The 21,514-nt window shown below is 41.8% G+C and overlaps 2 protein-coding genes across 6 annotated transcripts; one reads left to right on the forward strand and one right to left on the reverse strand.

The window, feature by feature from the left end:
* Window positions 1-376: 376 nt before the first annotated feature.
* LOC135087550 (G2/mitotic-specific cyclin-B3) lies at window positions 377-9,902 on the reverse strand. Its single transcript, XM_063982298.1, has 8 exons — window positions 9,733-9,902; window positions 9,216-9,528; window positions 8,555-8,847; window positions 8,006-8,225; window positions 5,575-5,826; window positions 4,889-5,044; window positions 2,773-2,947; window positions 377-2,095 (listed from the first exon to the last, which is right to left on the reverse strand). Exons 2-8 carry the CDS (start codon window positions 9,513-9,515, stop codon window positions 1,932-1,934), a joined length of 1,560 nt encoding a protein of 519 aa, XP_063838368.1. The 5' UTR covers window positions 9,516-9,528; window positions 9,733-9,902; the 3' UTR covers window positions 377-1,931.
* Window positions 9,903-11,412: 1,510 nt separating this feature from the next.
* LOC135087566 (peroxisomal ATPase PEX1) lies at window positions 11,413-21,240 on the forward strand. 5 transcript variants are annotated; one of them, XM_063982299.1, is made up of 10 exons: window positions 11,413-11,673; window positions 11,817-12,035; window positions 12,248-13,349; window positions 13,583-13,823; window positions 14,526-14,679; window positions 16,965-17,133; window positions 17,601-17,746; window positions 19,206-19,393; window positions 19,796-19,855; window positions 20,718-21,240. In XM_063982299.1, exons 1-10 carry the CDS (start codon window positions 11,581-11,583, stop codon window positions 21,115-21,117), a joined length of 2,772 nt encoding a protein of 923 aa, XP_063838369.1. In that variant the 5' UTR covers window positions 11,413-11,580; the 3' UTR covers window positions 21,118-21,240. The 5 variants fall into 5 exon arrangements, with proteins under 5 accessions (XP_063838369.1, XP_063838373.1, XP_063838370.1 ...); XM_063982303.1 differs by lacking the exon at window positions 20,718-21,240 and adding an exon at window positions 20,253-20,395; XM_063982300.1 differs by lacking the exon at window positions 20,718-21,240 and adding an exon at window positions 20,563-20,704 and having other exon boundaries at window positions 11,414-11,673.
* Window positions 21,241-21,514: the final 274 nt, after the last annotated feature.

Raw genomic sequence — 21,514 nt, forward strand, 5'->3', positions numbered from 1 at the left:
ATCACTGCCAATAAAAGGTTTGGCTATGCCAACAACTGGTATTTTGAGGTATTTTTTTAAAAGGTACACTATATTGAATAAATGATTTAATTTATTAATGATAAGTACTTTATAATATTCTGCAAAGATTAAAAGACCAATATAAATGTTTTTATCTTCGATAAAACATATTTTTACATGTAAATTTTACCGGTTTTGTGAAGTAGCTGCTTAAAGTGCCAATAATTGGGTGGTTTACCCTAGTTGACATTATGCGAAGTAGACCAAATGTGAATTTGTCATTGTGAGCAATAGCGAAGTTGACATTTGCGCCCCGGTTGTCATTTTGAGAAGTTGTCATTCCGAGCTGAAACAGGGTTATAAATCAAAACCGAAATACAAACCAAAATCGTTTATTTACATCAGTTTTACATTGCCTTTGTATAATTAGATGACAAACGATATTAAGAAAAACAGATTTAAAAGTGAAATTAATCTAAAACTTACCATTAATGAACAACATTATAATAACATTCCAATATTTTGTACTCTTTAAAATGTGATAAATTACAAAACATAAGACATTGATGCGAATAATCTCACAATAATTACTATGTAAATTAATTAAAACATTACAAAATCCATTAATAATAGTTATAATTAAAATTAAAAGAGTATTAGCAAAGCTTGCCAAGTACAATACATATTACATGTATATAAAAACGATACACTTTGTTTTATCCGGTTCAAGTTGTCACATTGATTACGTCCAAGGAGAAGTAATTTCATGCCGCGACACACGTGTGCGACTCGCGCGCATACTTTTCGCATTTTATTTATCGCGCCGGCTGCGCAACGTCAAATACCATACATTATTATAAATAAGAAATTTTACTTAATAAGTACCAATTTTTTGCATAGCAGTAACGCTATGCGTTCATTAAAATGCGACAAATATACAAGTTTACAATACCAAATACCTATTGCCTTTAAATCGCTATAGGAAGACAGTAATTCTAATTATTTTTCTATAAAGCAAGGCGGATAAATATCAATATTGGAATGTGGATTAGGGCTACATTTTTGGTTGAGTTCTATTGAGGCGTCGGTGAGGAGGTGACTGAGATTTTGGTTTTAGTTTTTTGTCAAACAAAACTGGATATAAATATTCGATACCTAGTTTCACTGGGTTTTATTAACTCCATTTCAGAGGTGTCAGCCTCGAGTCAATGGTGGGATCGATGCCGGGCGGCATTCAGGAGACGATGCTCCAAAGCGGCGAGACCGACTCGTCGTCGTTTTGCAGAATTTATCAGTCTTTCTTTTGAGAAAAGTTGTAAATAAACTTTGCATAAAAACGCTAATATCGACTTTCAATATTATAACAATCGCGTTAATGCAAACGCCGCATTAAAATGTAAATCGTCAACACTAATTCTTAATTGTTCTAGTTACATTACTAGTTTGTTCTACTTTAGCGGCGGCGGCCCCGTGCTCTCGAGTGAGGCGCGGCAATCTCTCGATTTCGTATCCACCGAGCGAAAATTGACTGAAATGTCCTATAATACGCAGGAATAATACTTTACATCGGCAGCGAATGTGCCGGTTATTCACAAACTGAGATTCGATTATACGAATTTTTAGTCAACTTCCATTTGGCGGATCATAATCAAGAGTTTGCCAGAGAGCGCGGCGCTGGCACCGCCGCCCATCTTACATTAGCTCGGCGTCCGAGGGGCGCCTTAGATTAAAAATTTGTTAATTAACTAATAAACGCTACTCCCTAGCCCGATTCGAGTGTTCCGGCGAAAGGCGTAAACAAACACACTGGCGCTTACGAAGCTATTTGATTTCGATCACTGGTATCGCTACACACGAAGCAATTGTACAACGGATTGGATGATGGGGACCCACCTGAAAAGTTTTTACAGCGTGATAAGTGTCGGTGAGCCTCAACTGCTGAGCGTGGAGTCTTCGACGAGAGGTACTTTGGCGACTTCGAAGAATATCGTGTGGGAGTATTTGTTGCGTACTGTGCTGATGGCCGACTTGGGCTTCTTGTGAAGCGTTGCGTTCTGCGCCATCGCGATCGGGAGTATGTCTTGGAGCGTGTATCCTGGAAAGATGCAAGTTTGCCGTTAGATCCGGTTTTAATTAACTATGCAATTGGTGTTGGTCCTCAAACAATAGGCCCACTGAAGCGAACACACTTGTTCGACAGTCTTTCAGCGTTGGTATCGCGATTATGTTGAGCTAGCACTGCGTCGACGGAAGCAGGTACTAGCGAGACGACGACGCTCAAAAAACGCTAGTATGACGGGTCCTAAGAAACTTGCAGCAGGCGCAATGACCCAATGACGGTGCAGTCCAGTTGTCCCCCATGGGGCAACTGGTGCTCTAGGCCTAGAATGCGCGCTGTGATAAGCTTATATTGCGTTATTTTACGCGATAAGCCCATGCATTTGTCGTCTAAAATCAACGATAAGATTTTATCACGGCGCGCATCCTAGCCCGGCTGGACGTTCTGCAGTGGGCGCGCTAGACGAATGAGGGCTATCGTTTTAGCGCTTACCAGTTACCGCCACTGTAGAGTAAGGTCCTGTCACTTGCTAGTAGCGAAGACAGTGGCGCCAACTGGTGAGCGCTTAACTGGTAGGAGGACTATCGCATTTGCATTCATCAAGATGGCGCCACTGTAGAGTAAGGTCCTGTCAATCGCCAGGGGTGCCAATTGTTAAGTATAAAAACGATAGCCTTCATTACAACTGGCGTACTTATAGTCCAGATACGCACCTGTGTAGTAGGCGAGCGTGGGCGTCCAGCTGCCGAGCGCCTTCATGCGCAGCGCGAGGTACAGCGCGGCCGCCGCCATCTTGCTGTCGGAGTGCGACACCAGCGAGTAGTCCAGCAGGCACTGTTCTAGCACGAAGCGAGCTAGCGTCAGCGTCGGCATCGACACGCGGGCGCACTGCGGATAGAGATAATGCAATTAAAGAAAGATGACGAGGCACCAGCCAGTGTATTTGCCTGTGGGTCTAGACCAAGGCTGCTCAAACCCAGGCACGCGGGCCACACTGGCCCGCGCATGTACAGTTCGAAAAAAAAAAAAAACGCACCAAATTAAAAAATCCCGCCGCACACAGTACATACAAACGTTAAGACCTCTCTGAAGTTAGCTGTCGAAAATGTAAGTGGCCCGTCGTTAACGACTGAATCCACCATTTGGCCCGACTCTTCAAAAGGTTGAGCAGCCTTGGCCTAGACAAAGTGTACATTATAATCGCAAATCAGTCGAAAAGTAGTCGAAATGCCTTTTTTTTTTGTATGGAGTATTGACGGATTTGATTTTCGATTTGATCAAATAGTGCATTTTGTCTAGGGGGGCTGGTTCAGACACGGTGATAATCGCGCGGTTGCTGGGCCTGTACATTTGCATCAAACCCGTAACCACACGGTTACCGCCCTCAGTGCCTCGCCAATGAGAAACCGCGCGGTTATCTCGCGTGTCTGATCTAGGCCTAAGAGCTATCAAAGAACTTGTAATGCGCAATGCGCATGCCACGTACCCGAAATTTGAGTGATTGTAAATCAGAATCTAGACTAAACCAATGCCACTAGGACAGCAAAAGAACTGGAAAAGAATGGGCTTTTTTTATCCCAGTCAATCTCTTTGTTCATTGTGGCTATTTTCAAACAAGTTTTATGACCATGTCCATTGTCATTCTTTATGAAGACCAATTTCTATCACTCAACTCGCTTTCAACTATCAACAAGATTCGCAATTGGGTTGGTTAGACAAAGTAGGTCAAGGTTGCGGAGACGGACTGATTGTTGTACAGGGTCACAGATTACTTTTTGAGGTCAGTCACCAATAAAGCTGAACTAAATAGGAAAACATCCATTTAGCCGATTGATGAAATTAAAATAGCAACACTATCGTTTTTCACATAAATAATGTCAAATTCTAATGTGTAGTCTTATAACATCTATATAGTTATATGTATAAAAATGAAACCCGTTTTCCGTTGTCACGACATAACATGAAAACGGCTTGACCGATTTGGCTGATTTTTTTTTTGTAGTTTTCTAATACTCTGTACAAGGTTTTTACGGAAAAAAATATAAAGAAAATCTCTACGCTAAGGCGGTACGAAGTTCGCCGGGTCAGCTAGTTAATAGATAAAGTTATAAATCACAACGTAAAGCAAGGGTAAAGAACTGAAGACTCAAGCTTCTTTTGCTAGATTCAAGATTCGTGTTAAGCAAATGCAACATATTATTATCATAATAGTGACTGAGATTTCTTCCGCCACATCTCAGCACCAGCTGTTACGTTGTCCCGAAGTGGTGATAGAGTAAGACATATAAGGACACATAATATGTGTATGGCTTTATATTATAAAGCCTTATCCACCTGACTCACACTTGTTATGAGCACTCAGACTTAGGGCTATATTTCACTGGGACACCATGGCGGCGCAACCAGTCGCCGGCTACCAACAAAAGGTATACAGCTCTATAGAGAGTTACTCACCTGGTGTCCGTTTGGTTGCGCAAAGCTGCATACATTTTGTTTGTAGCGGCGACTGGTTGCGCCGCCATGGTGTCCCGGTAAAATATAGCTCTTAGGCTCGGCTCAGGCGTCTACTCTTGAGCAGCCAATTGAGCCTCTCAATGAAAATGGCCTACATATTTAGAATATGAATGTATCCTCACGCGGGCATACCGCCGTAGGAAGCGGTAGGACAGCGGCACTCCCAGGTCGACATCCACGACGCGCAGGATGTTTAACTCCATCTTGAGCTGTCTACCGCCACTTCTTATCACCAGCCGATATGTTGTTCCAAAGTGGTGCCTACCATCCTAATTATGTGACCTACATACTAAAAGAATATGAATGTATCCTCACCCGGGCATACCGCCGTAGGAAGCGGTAGGACAGCGGCACTCCCAGGTCGAAGTCAATGACGCGCAGGATGTTCATCTCCATCTTGAGAAGCTGGCTTAGTGTGTACGCGCCGTCGCAGATGTACAGGAAGTCGTCTACTAGCGGCGGGATGCGCTCCTGGAAACAGGATGAGGTTCTAATGCAGATCTTGAAATGTGTTTACACTTAAAGTAGACATGAATGTCTTAACAGATGTTATAGTTTTTGTCGTCAAGTCTTTTCAGTGCTGATAACTCGTGAGCTGCACCTGGAACCTCAGTTTTTGTCAACCAGTGAAGTTTCCTAGAATACTTCAACTTTCTGACATTGGAATACCAAGAAATATTAAGCCTCAGAGGTTTTTGTACGCCGACACTTTGTTGCCTAACTTTGTTTGCGTGCGATTATTAGCGTGAGTCATATTGTATCTGGTGTACTATGATGTGTGAAAGAGTTAAGCCATGTTTATTATTTGCTCTCTAGATGCAAGTGATGCAACTACAACAGGAGTTTAGTAAATCTGTCTTTTTTCATGGCATCATTGAGATGAAAAAATTGGCATGTCTAGCAACGATGTTTTTGCTTGAACATTCGCGAGGTCAAGTCCAAACAACTGACTCTAGTCTCTAGGTGCTTACTTATGAATCAAAGCATTTGAAACCACTCACGTCAAACTTAGAAGCGATAAACAGCGCCGACGCTCCTAACAACTGCAGCTCTTCTTTACTCAGCTGTGGGCGCTGCGGGCGCTGCGAGGATCGCGCCAGGAACAGGTCAACCAGCTTGACGGCCAGGTACAGCGTCTCGTGGTTCAGCTCGAAGCTCTCCTGCACTTCCACCATCCAGTCCACGAGCAACGCCCGCATCCAGGACGTGATGCCGTTCATCCGCTGCAGGTAGTCGTCGATGGGGAATAGCCGCTACGAGAAAAATGTACTCTTGTTATTTTTAAGTGTGTGAACACCACATGTAAACAAAACAGAGACAGACATAAAGAAGTTTGTCAACAACCCATACAAACAAGCAGTCCTGGATCTGTCAATAGGCCGTATAGGCCGCGTCCTAGGGGCGGCAGATTTCAGATGACGCTTACTCGATTTCAGAAGATAAAAGTTAAATAAAAATCCAACCCCACCCTAGCCTACGGGCGGCAAAACTGTAAATCCGCCACTGCAAACAAGTATCAATACATTTTAGATGAACTAGATTACTAGATGTACTGGTAGATATTTTGTGAAGTAACTCAATATAAAATTAAATACACTGCCAAGCCGCCTCGACTTCGCATGGGTGGTATTTATCATACACATAAACCTATCTCATACATCTATTACTGAAAAGTGCATTAAAATATATCGCATAGTATAAAAGATCTAAGCGTACAGACAGCGCGAGCGACTTCATTTTATAGGTTATACAGAATAGGTTACTTTTAGCCTAGGCGCGGACCACCGACCATTAGTCGGGCCCGATTTTAATTTGTTTTAAGAATCGGCCGATACCAAATCGCTGTAAATGTAATTAATGTAATTTGCACACTTCCATGCCCAAACTGATTAACTGCCCGACTAAACTATCGACCAACTAAATAAAAGTTTTCGAAATCCTGTTGGCTCGACCAGGGGGGCCAAGCAGGGGGGACAACAGGACTGCACCTAAAAGTCAGTGGTCTGCGCCTAGGCTTATCCTAGAAATGCACAATTTGCATGGAGCGATTGGCGAGTGTTTATCGACGAAATCCACGTGAGAAAAGGCTTCGTAAATTTAAATATTTGCTAAGCATGTGCCAACCGTGGGTCCCACCCTTCGACAAATTTTCGCACGCCCTGTTGACTAGGGCGGCGAGAATGCGTCCTTTGTCATCCCATCTGTCTGTCAGCTTCTTAGCCACTTCATTTTACAGTCTTTTGTTACAATTTTACAGGGGGACATGCGTCAGTTACGCCAAACTTGTACCAAAATAAAGAATAACTTTTTTTATCCCAATGTCAAGGTATTATGGTGTATTTGTTACTGTAAAAGTTCGAATTGCGGAAATCCTAAGATATTCCAGTAAAACCTAAGATCTACCAATTTCTAATGGTAAATGTCCCAAAAGGTATGCGATTCGAACTCTTACCACCATTTCGTTGGTAAATCTTAGGATTTACATTAATGGCACGGTAAATGTTGAAAAACAAAACATGTCATAACGTGCTCAGCGCATCTCATCATCATCATCATCATCAGAAATTACTTCAATTGGAAAAAAACGAATCTATCTTAATATTGAAGTTGCCCTCTTTGTATTTCTAGCCACTCACTTAGTAATGTAGTCGCACGGACAGAATTTTAATATCTAAAATGGATTAAACATAACCCACTTTTTGTAAGCTCGTTCTGCATTCGATTATATTAATTAATATTCGTCGTTAGTTAAGTTAATTTTTCGCTTACTAAAATTCATACCCTTCAAGTTATGAAAACAGTAAGTATGCCATCATCAGTCGCTAAGTTGTTTTTTAGTCGATCGTGTTGTAATTCCCCATTAAGAATTACTCATTGTTTTATTCCTAAAACCAACATCTACCAGCTGGCAGAGGTAAAACCTAGCATATACTGAATTCGAATGGTAAAAGCTCGAAAAAATCGTCGTATTTTCAGAAATACTTACATTTACCAACTCATGTCGGTAAATCCTAAGACTTACACTTAAATCTTAAGATTAACCGTAGTTCGAGCTTTTACAGTAACATATTCAAAAATTCCTGATTGAAAAATCAGTTAGGATGCAAGGATGAAATAAAGATCAGGCAGCAACAGTAGCAGCTGGTAAAGGTCAAGTTTCCCAAATAGTTCAGTAAAACTTACAAGTTGAATATTCTATACCCAGAAAATTATACACTTTGATTAATAGAGGTAATTAATTAAATCTGCACCATTCGAAACATTTCCTTATTTGCATTATCAATAAAATTATCATACAGAAAACTGTAAATGACAAGTGTTGTTATCAAAATATTTCTATGTTAAAAAAATGTAGCACTATAACCGTAAGGATGTACGCATAAACAAACAATAGATAACATGGACAAACATAAGGAAATAGCAAGTACTTACCTCTCTACTCTTTAAATAGTTGAATATGTCCATGGCGTAGTGTGAAACCTGGAAAGGATCATTCCAGTTTTCCTGGTCGAAGTCTACCACATCGCTGGGAGCCTTGTGTGGGGTTTCTGTTTCTACGTCCAGGGATCTGTTGATGGTGTCATCCAGGTTCACCTTGTCTAGTTGTTCGCTAATTGTTTTGTATTCTTCTTTTGTAGAATCAGAAGGGCTGCTGAAAGATAAGGTCTTACATGAGGTATCTTGGTAACTTAAAATGTGATTGAAGTAACTAAAGTTTATGTTTATTAACTTTAAAGATATTACTTGATAATATTATTACTTGAGTGTGGTATTAAAATTACTCAAGTGTGGTATTATATTAAATGATAAAGTACCATGTCTAATGTAAATAATAACATACACATGATATTACTTCATATGACCTACATAAACTGATAGTTAAATATCTTACTCTAAATTCTGATAGTAATAATGATCAAAATAAAAAATGTAGGTACATAACAATAATTGTGAAAAGGAAGATAACTGAAAGCTACTGACATATTTTCCAATGCAGTTGTGTATAGAGAGCGCTCCCCAGAGACGTCACTCTTTGCCGACTTCACGGACGTCTGGCTGTGATTCTGGTTTTCCTTTCCCACTGGTTTTCTGTCAATATCCACTAGTTTTCTGTCAATATTCTTGAGGATTCCGTTCTGAGCCCGAGTCGAGATTGGTTTGGCTGTGTCCTTAGTGAAATGTTTCTGGACAGACTCCAAGGCATTTGTAGCTACCCTCTGCAGGGTCTTGCTTTTGGATATTTTGCCATTGAGTATGGTTTGTGGCTTGACACTCTAAAATAAATTATATAGGTAAGTAATGTGTTGTCAAAGATTTTTAATGAATATTATTTAGGAAACAGGATGAAAGATTATTACAAATCTGTTGCTAGGAATTGTCAAGATTCAGAAGTAAAGGAAACATGGAATCTATTATTTTACTGGTTATTCAAGATAAAAATAAAAACATTTGAAGGGAAAGTTCATTGACCTCTTCATTATGACAAAAACTGTAAAGATACAATGTAACATAGCCTTTGCAACAGGAAGAAATGCAAAGAAGCCAAACTCAATCCAAAATTGAACTGTGCTTTGGCCTTTGATGCATTTTTTTATTATGTTACCCACGTTATAAAAGTTGCATGCAAATGAAGGTTAATAACCTTGAGTGTTGGGAGCATCTTGGTCTCCACTGTGACTTTTTTTGCCGCCAAAATCTTGTCTTTGTCATTGTTAGCACAGGATTTGTTGATAGCATTCGTGATGTCTCCAAATGCCGCCCTTTTTGCAGTCATGTCTTTTAGCGGACTATCCGCTTTTCTTTTATTCGGGACTTTCAAGCCATCTTTATGGCTTTTCAGAGAAGCCAACTGCTTACTCCTCGTCGTTATCCCATGGGTCAAAATGCCATTCAAGTTCTCATTGACGCCGATCGGCTTTGTAGCCAACCTTGTTGGCGCCATTACGTAGGAGGTACTGAAACAAATATCAATAATCACGTGCACTGGTCAAACGTGTTACTTTTCGCACTAATAAATTAAACACATACACGAAACGCTTGTACAAAACGTAAACAACTATTTCAAAATCGTCACTTCTAACGACCAAAAATGGAGGCAAAACAAGCGAACGTTGACTGAGCGTCAAACGCTGTTCTAATGATGAATTTTTTTTACTCACAGTTCTAGACGGCGGCCGCCGTTTTGTAGATATTTATTCACTCTATTTCTAAAGTTGCACAGCCCGATAAATTAATTGCAAAGAGTAATTTTTGCTGAATTTTTGATAATCACTCGACACCGGACAGACGAACGTTTACAGAAAACCGTTGAAGATTATGCTTTGAATTTCTATTGGCTGCGGATTCAACCAATCACGAGGATCGCTCAGTTCCGTTTCGATTCACGACTGTAGCGTTTTCGTAACTTTATGGAAAGGAATATTTTTAGATGTTCACAAGACTTATTTAAATTAAATAAATTAAGTTTGTTATTTTTTTATAGCGAATAAATTTATGATCAAACGTATTTAGCGAAAAACGTATGTTCATTTCAAAATTAATTAGGAATAATATCTACTTACATGAAACGGAAAACTGAAACGGTATAATTATTTTCCGTTTTACTTACCAACAACATTACAACGGAATAATAATTTTATAATAGAATTTACAATTTGAATAGTAATTAAAATCAAGAAACTTTATTTGAACAAAATAATAATTAAGGTAAATATTTTTTTTTATATGTGCGATTTGAGGCTAATAAATTTTAATTCCTATTTAAAGCGCGCTCTACACTCGCGGCGCGAAAGGCCGCGAAAGCCGCGAAACGCGTGTGTAGATGGTTTCGCGGACTTTCGCGCGTTCACGTTCACGCTTCGCGCCGTTCCCCGTTCGTTGTCGGTTTTTTGTCCCGCGACAAAGGTTCGCGCTTGGTTCACGGCGCGCGATCGCGAACGCAACTACACTCGCAGTTTTTCGCAATAGCTGAGAAGACGCCGTCGCAAGTGGTTGTGCATTATTGCGTACTTACTAACGTTCTTTTTTTTTAAATGAGTACTAGGCATGGAATAATGAACTTGAGTTGAAATTTATCGAGTGTTTTCAATCCGAACCAATACTTTGGCAGTCCAAACACAAGGACCATAAAAATAAAAATAAGACCCACTATGCCTGGACGCGGATAAGTGACATTTTAAATATTCCTGTGGGTGAATTTAAAAAAAAAAAGGACTTTATGTCCAGTTATAGAACCTATAGAAAGAAAGTTAAGGATTCCACTCATAGTGGGGCAAGCTCAAGTGAAATATACCTACAGGGTGTTAGGTAAATGGGTATATGAGCCGACACTAGCCCATGTTAACATGGGCATATAAATGGTATGGTGAAGTCAGAAATTCGATATCATCATTTTAGTTTTTTTAATTTTCATAAAAAATAAATTTTATAAAATCCGATTTGTATGAAAATTAAAATAATTAAAATGAAGGTATCAATTTTCTGACTTCACCATACCATTTATATGCCCATGTTAACATGGGCTAGTGTCGGCTCATATACCCATTTACCTAACACCCTGTATAAACCCATTACATTTTTTATTTGTGTCTTATTTTTAATACATAGGTAATTGTAATACGATATAGCACAGAGCGTCACCGCAGCAACAATCACGTCGTCATCCATTGAGGCCGCGAACGAGACTGCGAGGTTTCGCGAGTGTGGAGAGACACATATAAACGCGAAGTGCACGGCGCGAATCGCGGCGTGAATTCACAGCAAGAATCGCGCGCGAGTGTAGAGCGCGCTTTAGACTGTATAAAAGTATTACTTATGTGAAACGAATCGCTTAAGTCAAGTCAGAAAATGTCAACTGATGTCAACATGACAAAATTGTACAAAATTGCAGTAAAAAAGCAAAACAATGAGAAAATTATTTTTCTTTTAACCTAAATCATACTGTTAATTAAAGTACTTAAGTCGCAATAACTCATTGGTCTCAAGTGCAGAATTGTGTATTTATTACAATGTTAGGAGGTGCGAAACTGAAAGTCGTTTACACTCACGAAAAGACTTGCTTTGCTTATATTAGTCCAAAGTACAGCACAAATAATGAAAAGGTAAAGTAATCATTACTATTTTTATATCATGATTTTTTTTATAACCATCTACGTATGATTACACCTTAAATAGCCGACCAAAGGACTAGCTAATGAAGTGAGGTTATTGATAACAATATTAACAATACTTGTTCTTTTTTCAGTCGCAATGTGTGCAAGTCCTGTTGAGAGATAAGCACGTACTGCTGTGGGTGGTGTATAGCAGCAGCGTGACGGAAGGCCAGATAGCATGTAACCCCATCTTCAGTAGGCTGGTGGGTTTGGAAGAGGGGTGGGAAGTCTTTGTCTCCCCCTATGGCGATGTTAAAGTGTTGGATGAGCTGTACATAGACACTGATAGTCCTGATGACCAGGAAATATTGGTAAGTGGTCTATTCTGCCAAAATGACCATCATAACTTTGATTTAAATTTGTTGCTAATTGTTTGCAATAAAACTATGACTTTGTTTTATAAGTTTTGTATACCTATGTCAGTAATTATTATTTATTACATCATAAATTATTGATACGTATTAATTTTGCAAGATATAAATGAAATGAGTTGTCTAATTTATTTGTCACTTTTACTTTACAGGAACACAATGTAGAGCTTTTACAGTTAAGGATCTTAGATCAATTAAGGCTAGTTGTATCAAATCAAAAGGCTGTTGTTTGGATATCTACATCTTTACCGATAGTGTTTACACCCAAACAAACCGGCCTGCTGGTCACAAACAGTAGGATTGTAGTCAAAGTAGATGCCTTCAACTCGTTCCATGCTCCACCGCCAACTACCTCTAATGTGCCTAAATTAGAAGACTCTAAACTCAAAAATATAGGTATAATAAACAAGGGAATTCTACAGCCATATTTATACACTTTAGACAGGCTAGTGCTACGAGCTTTGCCCATTGATAGTGATGGCAAAAAGAATTTGATACACCCATACATTGTTTTCATTCATGAAGACTTATTAGGTGAAAAGTACAAGCATTCCACTGTAGTGCTAGCAACAATGCAGAATATCCCATCAATTTTACAAGAAAACAATGATAATGAGAATAATAACAATAAAATGAATGACCTGTGTGTTGAGATAGTGCCTGTGGACAGTGTGGTATTTAAAAGCCTATGCCATGAGGATTACAATAGTAATATACATACAGTGCTTATACCAAAAGCTTTGAATGCCATAATCAATATAGAGAATGGAACTAGGATTATATTTACGATAATAGGTGATAAAGTTGAGCAGCCTGAGCATATAGATATAGTAACTTATTCAGACATGACACAAACTGAAAGCGAGGTCATAGAAAAATTCAAGAATTGTGTCATAGAGAATACACATTCTGGTAAAAAGTTCCTTATAAATGATGGGGTGGTAAAACAAAACACACAGATAAGTAAGGGCTTCCTGCAATTTAAACTCAAACCTGAAAAATTAAGATACACATTGTTGAACACTGAGTCATTTAGACACTGCACTGTAGCTGCAAAATGCTTGACTGATTGTGATTTAGATATTCCTAAGACTCCCATGTCTAATTTGGAGTATGATTATAAGAACTACTGTAGAACAATGAAGTCTATGGAGAGTCTAGTCCAGAAAATTGTTTCACATGCATACTTTGAAATACATAGAGAGGCCACATTCAAAAATGTTTCTGAGATAAAAAGCAACATTTTATTAACTGGTAAGTGACATACTACCTAACATTTTTACAATCTTTATCAATATATTCTGCTATTTCAAGAATTAAATAATGCATGTTTTGCAGGTACATTAATTATTTTTAAAGTTAATTATTTTATAAAATGCCTTTCTTCATAAATTCTCTGCTGTAGAAAGACAGTCAAAAAACTCATGTCTGATTTATTTAAAAGTAGATTATTTTGTCCTTACACAAAGATTTTATTTATTTTATAGGACTGAGTGGCACAGGAAAGTCAGCAATCTGCCACATAGTGCAAAAAGAGCTGACTCTATGGACGCGTGTGGTCCAGTGCCGCTCATTGAAAGGCCGCAAGGACATTCCCGAAGCTTTGAGCGCGGCTGTTCTATCGTGTCGCGAGAGAAGACCTGCTGTGCTGGTGTGTGATGACGTGGACGCTCTGCTGCCGGCCAATACTGAAGGCGCTTCGCCGCAGGACATAGCTTACTACCAAAGGTGAGGCTGCTGATTGATTAAAGTAAGAAAAGGCCGCAAAGGCATTCCCGAGGCTCCAAGCGTGGCTGTGTTGTCGTGCCGCGAGAGTTGACCTGCTGTGCTGGTGTGTGATGACGTAGATGCTCTGCTGCCGGCCAATACTGAAGGCGCGTCGCCGCAGGACATAGCTTACTACCAAAGGTGAGGCTGATGATTAATTGAAGTTAATAGAAAAAGGCCACAAGGAGATTATCAATTAAATTGATATAACAAGGCCTCCTCTCATTTTATAATATGTCCTAATGGACATCCTCGAGGATCTGAGAGACGGCCCGAGGTGCTGGTGACGCTTTTGCGAGTGTGGGCTCTGGCTAAATAATACTAGTATGTAGTATGATAGTAATAGGAGTCCAACTCAAACAACTAATCTATGTAGATCTCTGGGATAATGTCGCACATAGACAGTACAATAATGCGCAACGTGACGCACAGTAGAGAAGCCCTGCCTTACACTAATGTTAACAGCATTGTTGTGTTCCGGCAGTTAGAGGTAAGATAGCCACTTCCTCCGTGGTTAAGGATTCCATGAATCTCGCTTCCACCTTCGGCCTGATCGTCACTTACCATCAGGTGAGATACAGGCCAAGATCTTCCTCGTTGTGGAAAAAAAAATTGTCAATTTATATATTTTTTGTTGATGGCCTGTCTTATTTACTCTCACAGACTAGCCGTAGTACTAAAGCAGCTGCTCCAGACGTGTTCTGGCGTTTGCGTGCTGATGACGGCTCAGAGCGTGAAGGCGCTGCACCCCACCTTGAGGCAGTTCAGCGGGAAGCCGCTCTTCACGGCGCACTTCGATATACTGGAGCTAGAACAGGTTAGGGTTCAAATAATAATAATAATAATAATTTTTATTTCAATATAAACCTTTTACAAAATCTTTGACAATGGAATCACCCTTTAGGCATAAGGTGTACCCTGTGTTAGGTGATACCGCTCTTCCCTAGACATATAATGTAGGTAGGTATTTTGTATAGAAGTGTGTGTATGTATGTACATATTATTATGTGTATGTTTATGTGTGTGTGTGTGTGTGTGTGTGTGTGTGTGTGTGTGTGTGTGTGTGTGTGTGTGTGTGCGTGTGTGCGTGAAGGATGTAAGTATGAATGTGAGTGTGTAATGGGTATATGTGTGTTTGTATGATGTGTAATGTGTATGACGACGATGACGGCTCAGAGCGTGAAGGCGCTGCACCCCACCTTGAGGCAGTTCAGCGGGAAGCCGCTCTTCACGGCGCACTTCGATATACCGGAGCTGGAACAGGTTAGGGTTCAAATAATAATAATAATAATAATTTTTATTACAATATAAACCTTTTACAAAATCTTTGACAATGGAATCACCCTTTAGGCATAAGGTGTAGCCTGTGTTAGGTGATACCGCTCTTCCCTAGACATATAATGTAGGTAGGTATTTTGTATAGAAGTGTGTGTATGTATGTACATATTATTATGTGTATGTTTATGTGTGTGTGTGTGTGTGTGTGTGTGTGTGTGTGTGTGTGTGTGTGTGTGTGTGTGTGTGTGCGTGCGTGCGTGCGTGCGTGCGTGCGTGCGTGCGTGCGTGCGTGCGTGCGTGCGTGCGTGCGTGCGTGCGTGCGGGCGGGCGTGCGTGCGTGCGTGTGTGTGTGTGTATGTGCGTGTGTGCGTGAAGGATGTAAGTATGAATGTGAGTGTGTAATGGGTATATGTGTGTTTGTATGATGTGTAATGTGTATGACGACGATGACGGCTCAGAGCGTGAAGGCGCTGCACCCCACCTTGAGGCAGTTCAGCGGGAAGCCGCTCTTCACTGCGCACTTCGATATACCGGAGCTGGAACAGGTAGGATAAAATCAAAATCAAAAATGTTTTATTTGTTAACAAACCAATTTTTACAAAAAAACTTTGTTGACATACCTAGTAAGTAAAAATATACCTGTATCAGGTAGTCACCGCTCATTCAGACAGTGCTAGTTTAGGGTATTTTTTAACCGTGAAAAGAACTTACTTACAGACCTTAGGGACAGGAAGCTCTAATACAATACGACAGACTTAATCTAAATCACCAAAATTATAAAGAATGCTAATACTGATAGCATGTGTTTTTTGTACTTCATTTACTTTTAAGTCATATTAACTTTGTAATAATATTAGACAGTTTATCGATCGATAGCTAATGCTTACATAATGATAATCATAGCTTGTCAAACAATTGACTGTGAAATCCATTTATACAATGATAAACAAAAGATAACTATAGTCTATCCAATATAGCTTGATTAGAATGACAGCTGCCATCAAAAGTAACGACATAACTTTGTAGTAGCGATCAATGAGAGCTAAATATTGGCGGACAAGAAATAATTCACGTCTGACCTACAAACAATATTTTCGACGACAGTGCTTCCAATAAAAATGTTAATTTCGTGTAAATGCAGCGTTAAATTACACCAATAAGTAGTAATTCCAAATTATAAAAATCAAGCTAGAGTATTAACGACGTCTCTACAAGGTTATCTCGAGTTGCAAAAATGTTAGTGTTGGGACATATCGACAAATGTCATATTAAATTAAAACTAATTTTTTAACATATTTAACAAATTTTTTTTCTAACTAATTTTTTAACATATTTAAGTCAAGTTATACGTTTTTCTAAATGTTCACTATTAAAAACCAAAAAACATTTAATTCTTAAATAATCAAACATCGGAAATCAATCACCGGTAATTTTTTGGGTATTCATTCATAGCACCGTTGCTCTAGAAGAGATGCCCACCGCCCTCTAGCGAGAGGAAAAAACCACTGAAGAACACTGATGATAATGACTACGACTAAGGTTGTACACCCTTGACATGAATTTTAAATTTTACTGTCTTTAAATTTAAATCATAATTGTCATTTTTATGAATAAAGATATGAAGAAAAATTAGGTGCATTTTTTTATATCATTTTTTCGAAAACTTATCGATACATCTATGTGAACCGTACGAAACATACCCAGCACTAGTCACATTCGTTTGACAACTGTCATTCTAATCAAGCTATATTGGATAGACTATAAATCCAAATAAAACCATGCTACTCATAATTTGGTATTGTTATATTTTTTTTGTATACACAGGAAGAAAGAACAGAACTGTTCAAGCACCTCCTCAACGAGAAGATCCGCGAGGAGTTCTCTGTGGAGGACGATGACGTCATCAAACTGGCCATGGACACGGCCGGGAGTAACGTCAGAGATATCACTGACTACCTCAACAAGAAAATATTTAAGGCTGTGAAGAAAAAGAGTAAGTTTATTTATGACAACATTCAGTTGTTTATTTCATTCATCACTCACTTCAGAATTCTAGAATTTAATTTTCTTTTTCATATTATGAGTTTTACTTACCTATTTAATTCGATTCTTACTCAATTTATGCTTTTCACATTATGGGACGAGACAATCATCATTTGAGTATTTTTAAATTATCCTACTAATATTTTATAAATGCGAAAGTTTGGATGTCTGGATGTTTGTAACTCTTTTCGTAAAAACTACTGAACGGATTTTGATGAAACTTTACAGTATTATTTTTTGTAACCCAGATTAACATAATATAGGCTATAATTTATGACGATCTGTGGCAAACGAAATTTCACGCAGGTGAAGCCGCGGGCAAATTTATAATAAGGTCACAATGAATTTCACTGTGGACCTAAAATTAGTCAAATTAAATGTAGGTAAGTAAGTATTAACAAATTCATTTTGTTGTAGAAGCGAACCCCGACACAAAGCCGCGTTTAGTGGAAGACGTGACTAAAGATGTAGAAAAGAAAAGCGCGTTTGACATCTGGGAGCCGGTCGGAGGCCTCGATGACGTCAAGCGGGAACTTACCGAGTGCATCTTCTGGCCTATGATGGTGAGGACTATGAAAATAAAATGTTTTATTCAGTGACAAACAAAACAAGTCTTCTTTCCGCAAGGCTGGTCTAAAATGTATCTACCCAGGGAGATGCGTCATGTGGAGGTATAATCGCTTTCTCTTTGATAGAAACTACGATGAATCGCTATCGAAGTCATGGCGATTGCAATGCTAATTTTAGCTCTGAATTTTGGTAATCTTGCTGATTTATCTTGATCTGTTTGTAACTTAGTTCCGACTTTTACGATTATTAAAGTTTAGTAACCTAAAGCCGTAAAGTGACATTTATCACAAGCATCTGTGTTTTGGAAGGCACGTGATGCCAGTGAATCCTTGCTATTGACTGGCATTGAGAAACAAAGTATTCAAGACACTTATCAGGCTGGAAAAAACTTTTAGTTGTTGAAAATAAGAAAGAGTTGTTATTATTTATTCCGCCCAGTACCCGGCGCTTTTCCCGTCTCAATCCTGCGGGATCTTACTATACGGGCCGCCGGGCACGGGCAAGTCTTACATAAGCTCATGTCCGGCACTCGTCTTCTGTTTGTTTACTATTATTGCCTCGATGTTATCCAACCTATTTCTTCCAGTACCCGGCGCTCTTCCCGTCTCAGTCCTGCGGGATCCTGCTATACGGGCCGCCGGGCACGGGCAAGTCTCACATCGGCTCGTGTCCGGCACGCTTGCCTTCTGTTCTTTTACTTTCTAATTCGCAGTAATCTTTTGTTTTTTCCGTTAGTACCCGGCGCTCTTCCCGTCTCAGTCCTGCGGGATCCTGCTATACGGGCCGCCGGGCACGGGCAAGTCTTACGTCGGCTCGTGTCCGGCGCGCTCGTCTTCTGTTCTTTTATCTATAGCAGTAGTTTACGAGCTCGAAGTAATTTGACCTATTTCCATAGTACCCGGCATTCTTCCCGTCTCAATCCTGCGGGATCTTACTATACGGGCCGCCGGGCACGGGCAAGTCTAACATCAGCTCGTGTCCGGCAATCGTCTTCTGTTTGTTTACTATTATTAAAATTCATAAAATAAAATTCATAAAATTCACAATAAATGGGCCAGTGCTGAGAAGAAGCAGCGCAAGAAACTCGATGTTATCCAACCTATTTCTTCCAGTATCCGGCGCTCTTCCCGTCTCAATCCTGCGGGATCTTACTATACGGGCCGCCGGGCACGGGCAAGTCTCACATCGGCTCGTGTCCGGCATTCGTCTTCTGTTTGTTTACTATTATTAGGCGGTTATCACACTGCGCCGCGCTCCGCCGCGGAGCGCGGGACGACATATTTAATCATTGTATGCAAGTACCTCAGTTTGTATAGAAAACACGCGCGGCACTTCACACTGACAACGCGTCTGCGCGTGTGATTTTTTATATGAAATCACGCGCTCCGTTTCGGAGCGCGGCGCAGTGTGATAACCGCCTTACCTCGATGTTATCCAACCTATTTCTTCCAGTACCCGGCGTTATTCCCGTCTCAATCCTGCGGGATCCTGCTATACGGTCCGCCGGGCACGGGCAAGTCTCACATCGGCTCGTGCCTGGCGCGCGTAGCTAACATGAGCCTGGTAGCAGTGAAGGGTCCCGAGCTGCTGTCCAAGTACATCGGCCAGAGCGAGAAGGCTGTCAGGGATATATTTGACAAGTAAGCAGTTTATAGTTTTTTTACACGCAGTGTTTATCTATACTATCTATACTAATATTATAAAGCTGATGAGTTTGTTTGTTTGTTTGTTTACTTGAACGCGCTAATCTCCGGAACTACTGGCCCGATTTGTAAAATTCTTTCAGTATTAGATAGCCCATTTATCGAGGAAGGCTCTAGGCTATACAACATCACGCTACGATCAATAGGAGCAGAGCAACAATGAAAAGTGTTGCGAAAACGGGTTTTCACGCATACGAAGTCGCGGGCACAGCTAGTCTGACGTAATAGGTAAAACAGATCCAGGTTGGTGGGACTAGTCCCGCTTCTCTTTCTCATTGCTGCAATGTATAATATTTTTTAGCAAATAAAATAGTTTGTTATTAATTCTGTTGTTTACAGGGCTGACATGAAGAGGCCGTGCATATTGTTCTTTGACGAGTTTGACAGTCTCGCACCAAAGTAAGTACCCAAATTGTATAGCAGTGAATAGTGTCTGAATAAATCATGAAATGAAATGGCAGTTTAAGTTGTTATTGTCTCTGTTATGGTGTGTGAAAGTGAATCATCATCATCATCATCATTTCAGCCATGGGACGTCCACTGCTGAACATAGGCCTCCCCCAATGACTTCCACATCGCATGGTTCCTGCTACCTTTATCAGGTCGTCGGTGAACGCAATAACATTATTGTATGGCCACAGACGCGGGCACGACTCCACCGGCGTGACGGATCGCGTGGTGAACCAGCTGCTAGCGCGCCAGGCCTCCTCCAAAGACTTCCACATCGCATGGTTCCTGCTACCTTTATCAGGTCGTCGGTGAAAGTGAACGCACTAACATTATTGTATGGCCCCAGACGCGGGCACGACTCCACCGGCGTGACGGATCGAGTAGTCAACCAGCTGCTGGCGCGCCAGGCCTCCTCCAAAGACTTCCACATCGCATGGTTCCTGCTACCTTTATCAGGTCGTCGGTGAAAGCGAACGCACTAACATTATTGTGTGGTCACAGACGCGGGCACGACTCCACGGGCGTGACGGATCGAGTAGTCAACCAGCTGCTGGCGCGCCAGGCCTCCTCCAAAGACTTCCACATCGCATGGTTCCTGCTACCTTTATCAGGTCGTCGGTGAAAGTGAACGCACTAACATTATTGTATGGCCTCAGACGCGGGCACGACTCGACGGGCGTGACGGATCGAGTAGTCAACCAGCTGCTGGCGCGCCAGGCCTCCTCCAAAGACTTCCACATCGCATGGTTCCTGCTACCTTTATCAGGTCGTCGGTGAAAGTGAACGCACTAACATTATTGTATGGCCTCAGACGCGGGCACGACTCCACCGGCGTGACGGATCGAGTAGTCAACCAGCTGCTGGCACGCCTGGACGGAGCCGAGGGCGGCGCCCGGGGCCCCGTGCTCGCCGCCACCTCGCGCCCCGACCTGCTCGACCCCGCCCTGCTGCGCGCCGGCCGCCTGCAGCGACACGTGTACTGCGCGCTGCCGGCCCAGGTGACGTCACACCCGCGCCCCGACCTGCTCGACCCCGCCCTGCTGCGCGCCGGCCCAGGTGACGTCACACCCGCGCCCCGACCTGCTCGACCCCGCCCTGCTGCGCGCCGGCCGCCTGCAGCGACACGTGTACTGCGCGCTGCCGGCCCAGGTGACGTCACACCCGCGCCCCGACCTGCTCGACCCCGCCCTGCTGCGCGCCGGCCCAGGTGACGTCACACCCGCGCCCCGACCTGCTCGACCCCGCCCTGCTGCGCGCCGGCCGCCTGCAGCGACACGTGTACTGCGCGCTGCCGGCCCAGGTGACGTCACACCCGCGCCCCGACCTGCTCGACCCCGCCCTGCTGCGCGCCGGCCCAGGTGACGTCACACCCGCGCCCCGACCTGCTCGACCCCGCCCTGCTGCGCGCCGGCCGCCTGCAGCGACACGTGTACTGCGCGCTGCCGGCCCAGGTGACGTCACACCCGCGCCCCGACCTGCTCGACCCCGCCCTGCTGCGCGCCGGCCGCCTGCAGCGACACGTGTACTGCGCGCTGCCGGCCCAGGTGACGTCACACCCGCGCCCCGACCTGCTCGACCCCGCCCTGCTGCGCGCCGGCCCAGGTGACG

The sequence above is a fragment of the Ostrinia nubilalis genome, chromosome 3, assembly GCF_963855985.1.
Source record: "Ostrinia nubilalis chromosome 3, ilOstNubi1.1, whole genome shotgun sequence".
NCBI classification, from domain to species: domain Eukaryota; kingdom Metazoa; phylum Arthropoda; class Insecta; order Lepidoptera; family Crambidae; genus Ostrinia; species Ostrinia nubilalis.

Excerpts from the sequence above, each read along its gene's own strand:
- LOC135087566 (XM_063982299.1), top strand. The coding sequence starts at position 11,581 with ATGTTAGGAGGTGCGAAACTGAAAGTCGTTTACACTCACGAAAAGACT. Across the intron at positions 13,350-13,582 it reads AAGCAACATTTTATTAACTG|GACTGAGTGGCACAGGAAAG; the intron begins GTAAGTGACATA and ends TTTATTTTATAG. Across the intron at positions 13,824-14,525 it reads GACATAGCTTACTACCAAAG|ACTAGCCGTAGTACTAAAGC; the intron begins GTGAGGCTGCTG and ends TTACTCTCACAG.
- LOC135087550 (XM_063982298.1), bottom strand. The coding sequence starts at position 9,515 with ATGGCGCCAACAAGGTTGGCTACAAAGCCGATCGGCGTCAATGAGAAC. Across the intron at positions 5,045-5,574 it reads TTATCGCTTCTAAGTTTGAC|GAGCGCATCCCGCCGCTAGT; the intron begins GTGAGTGGTTTC and ends TCCTGTTTCCAG. Across the intron at positions 2,948-4,888 it reads TCCTACGGCGGTATGCCCGG|TGCGCCCGCGTGTCGATGCC; the intron begins GTGAGGATACAT and ends CTCTATCCGCAG.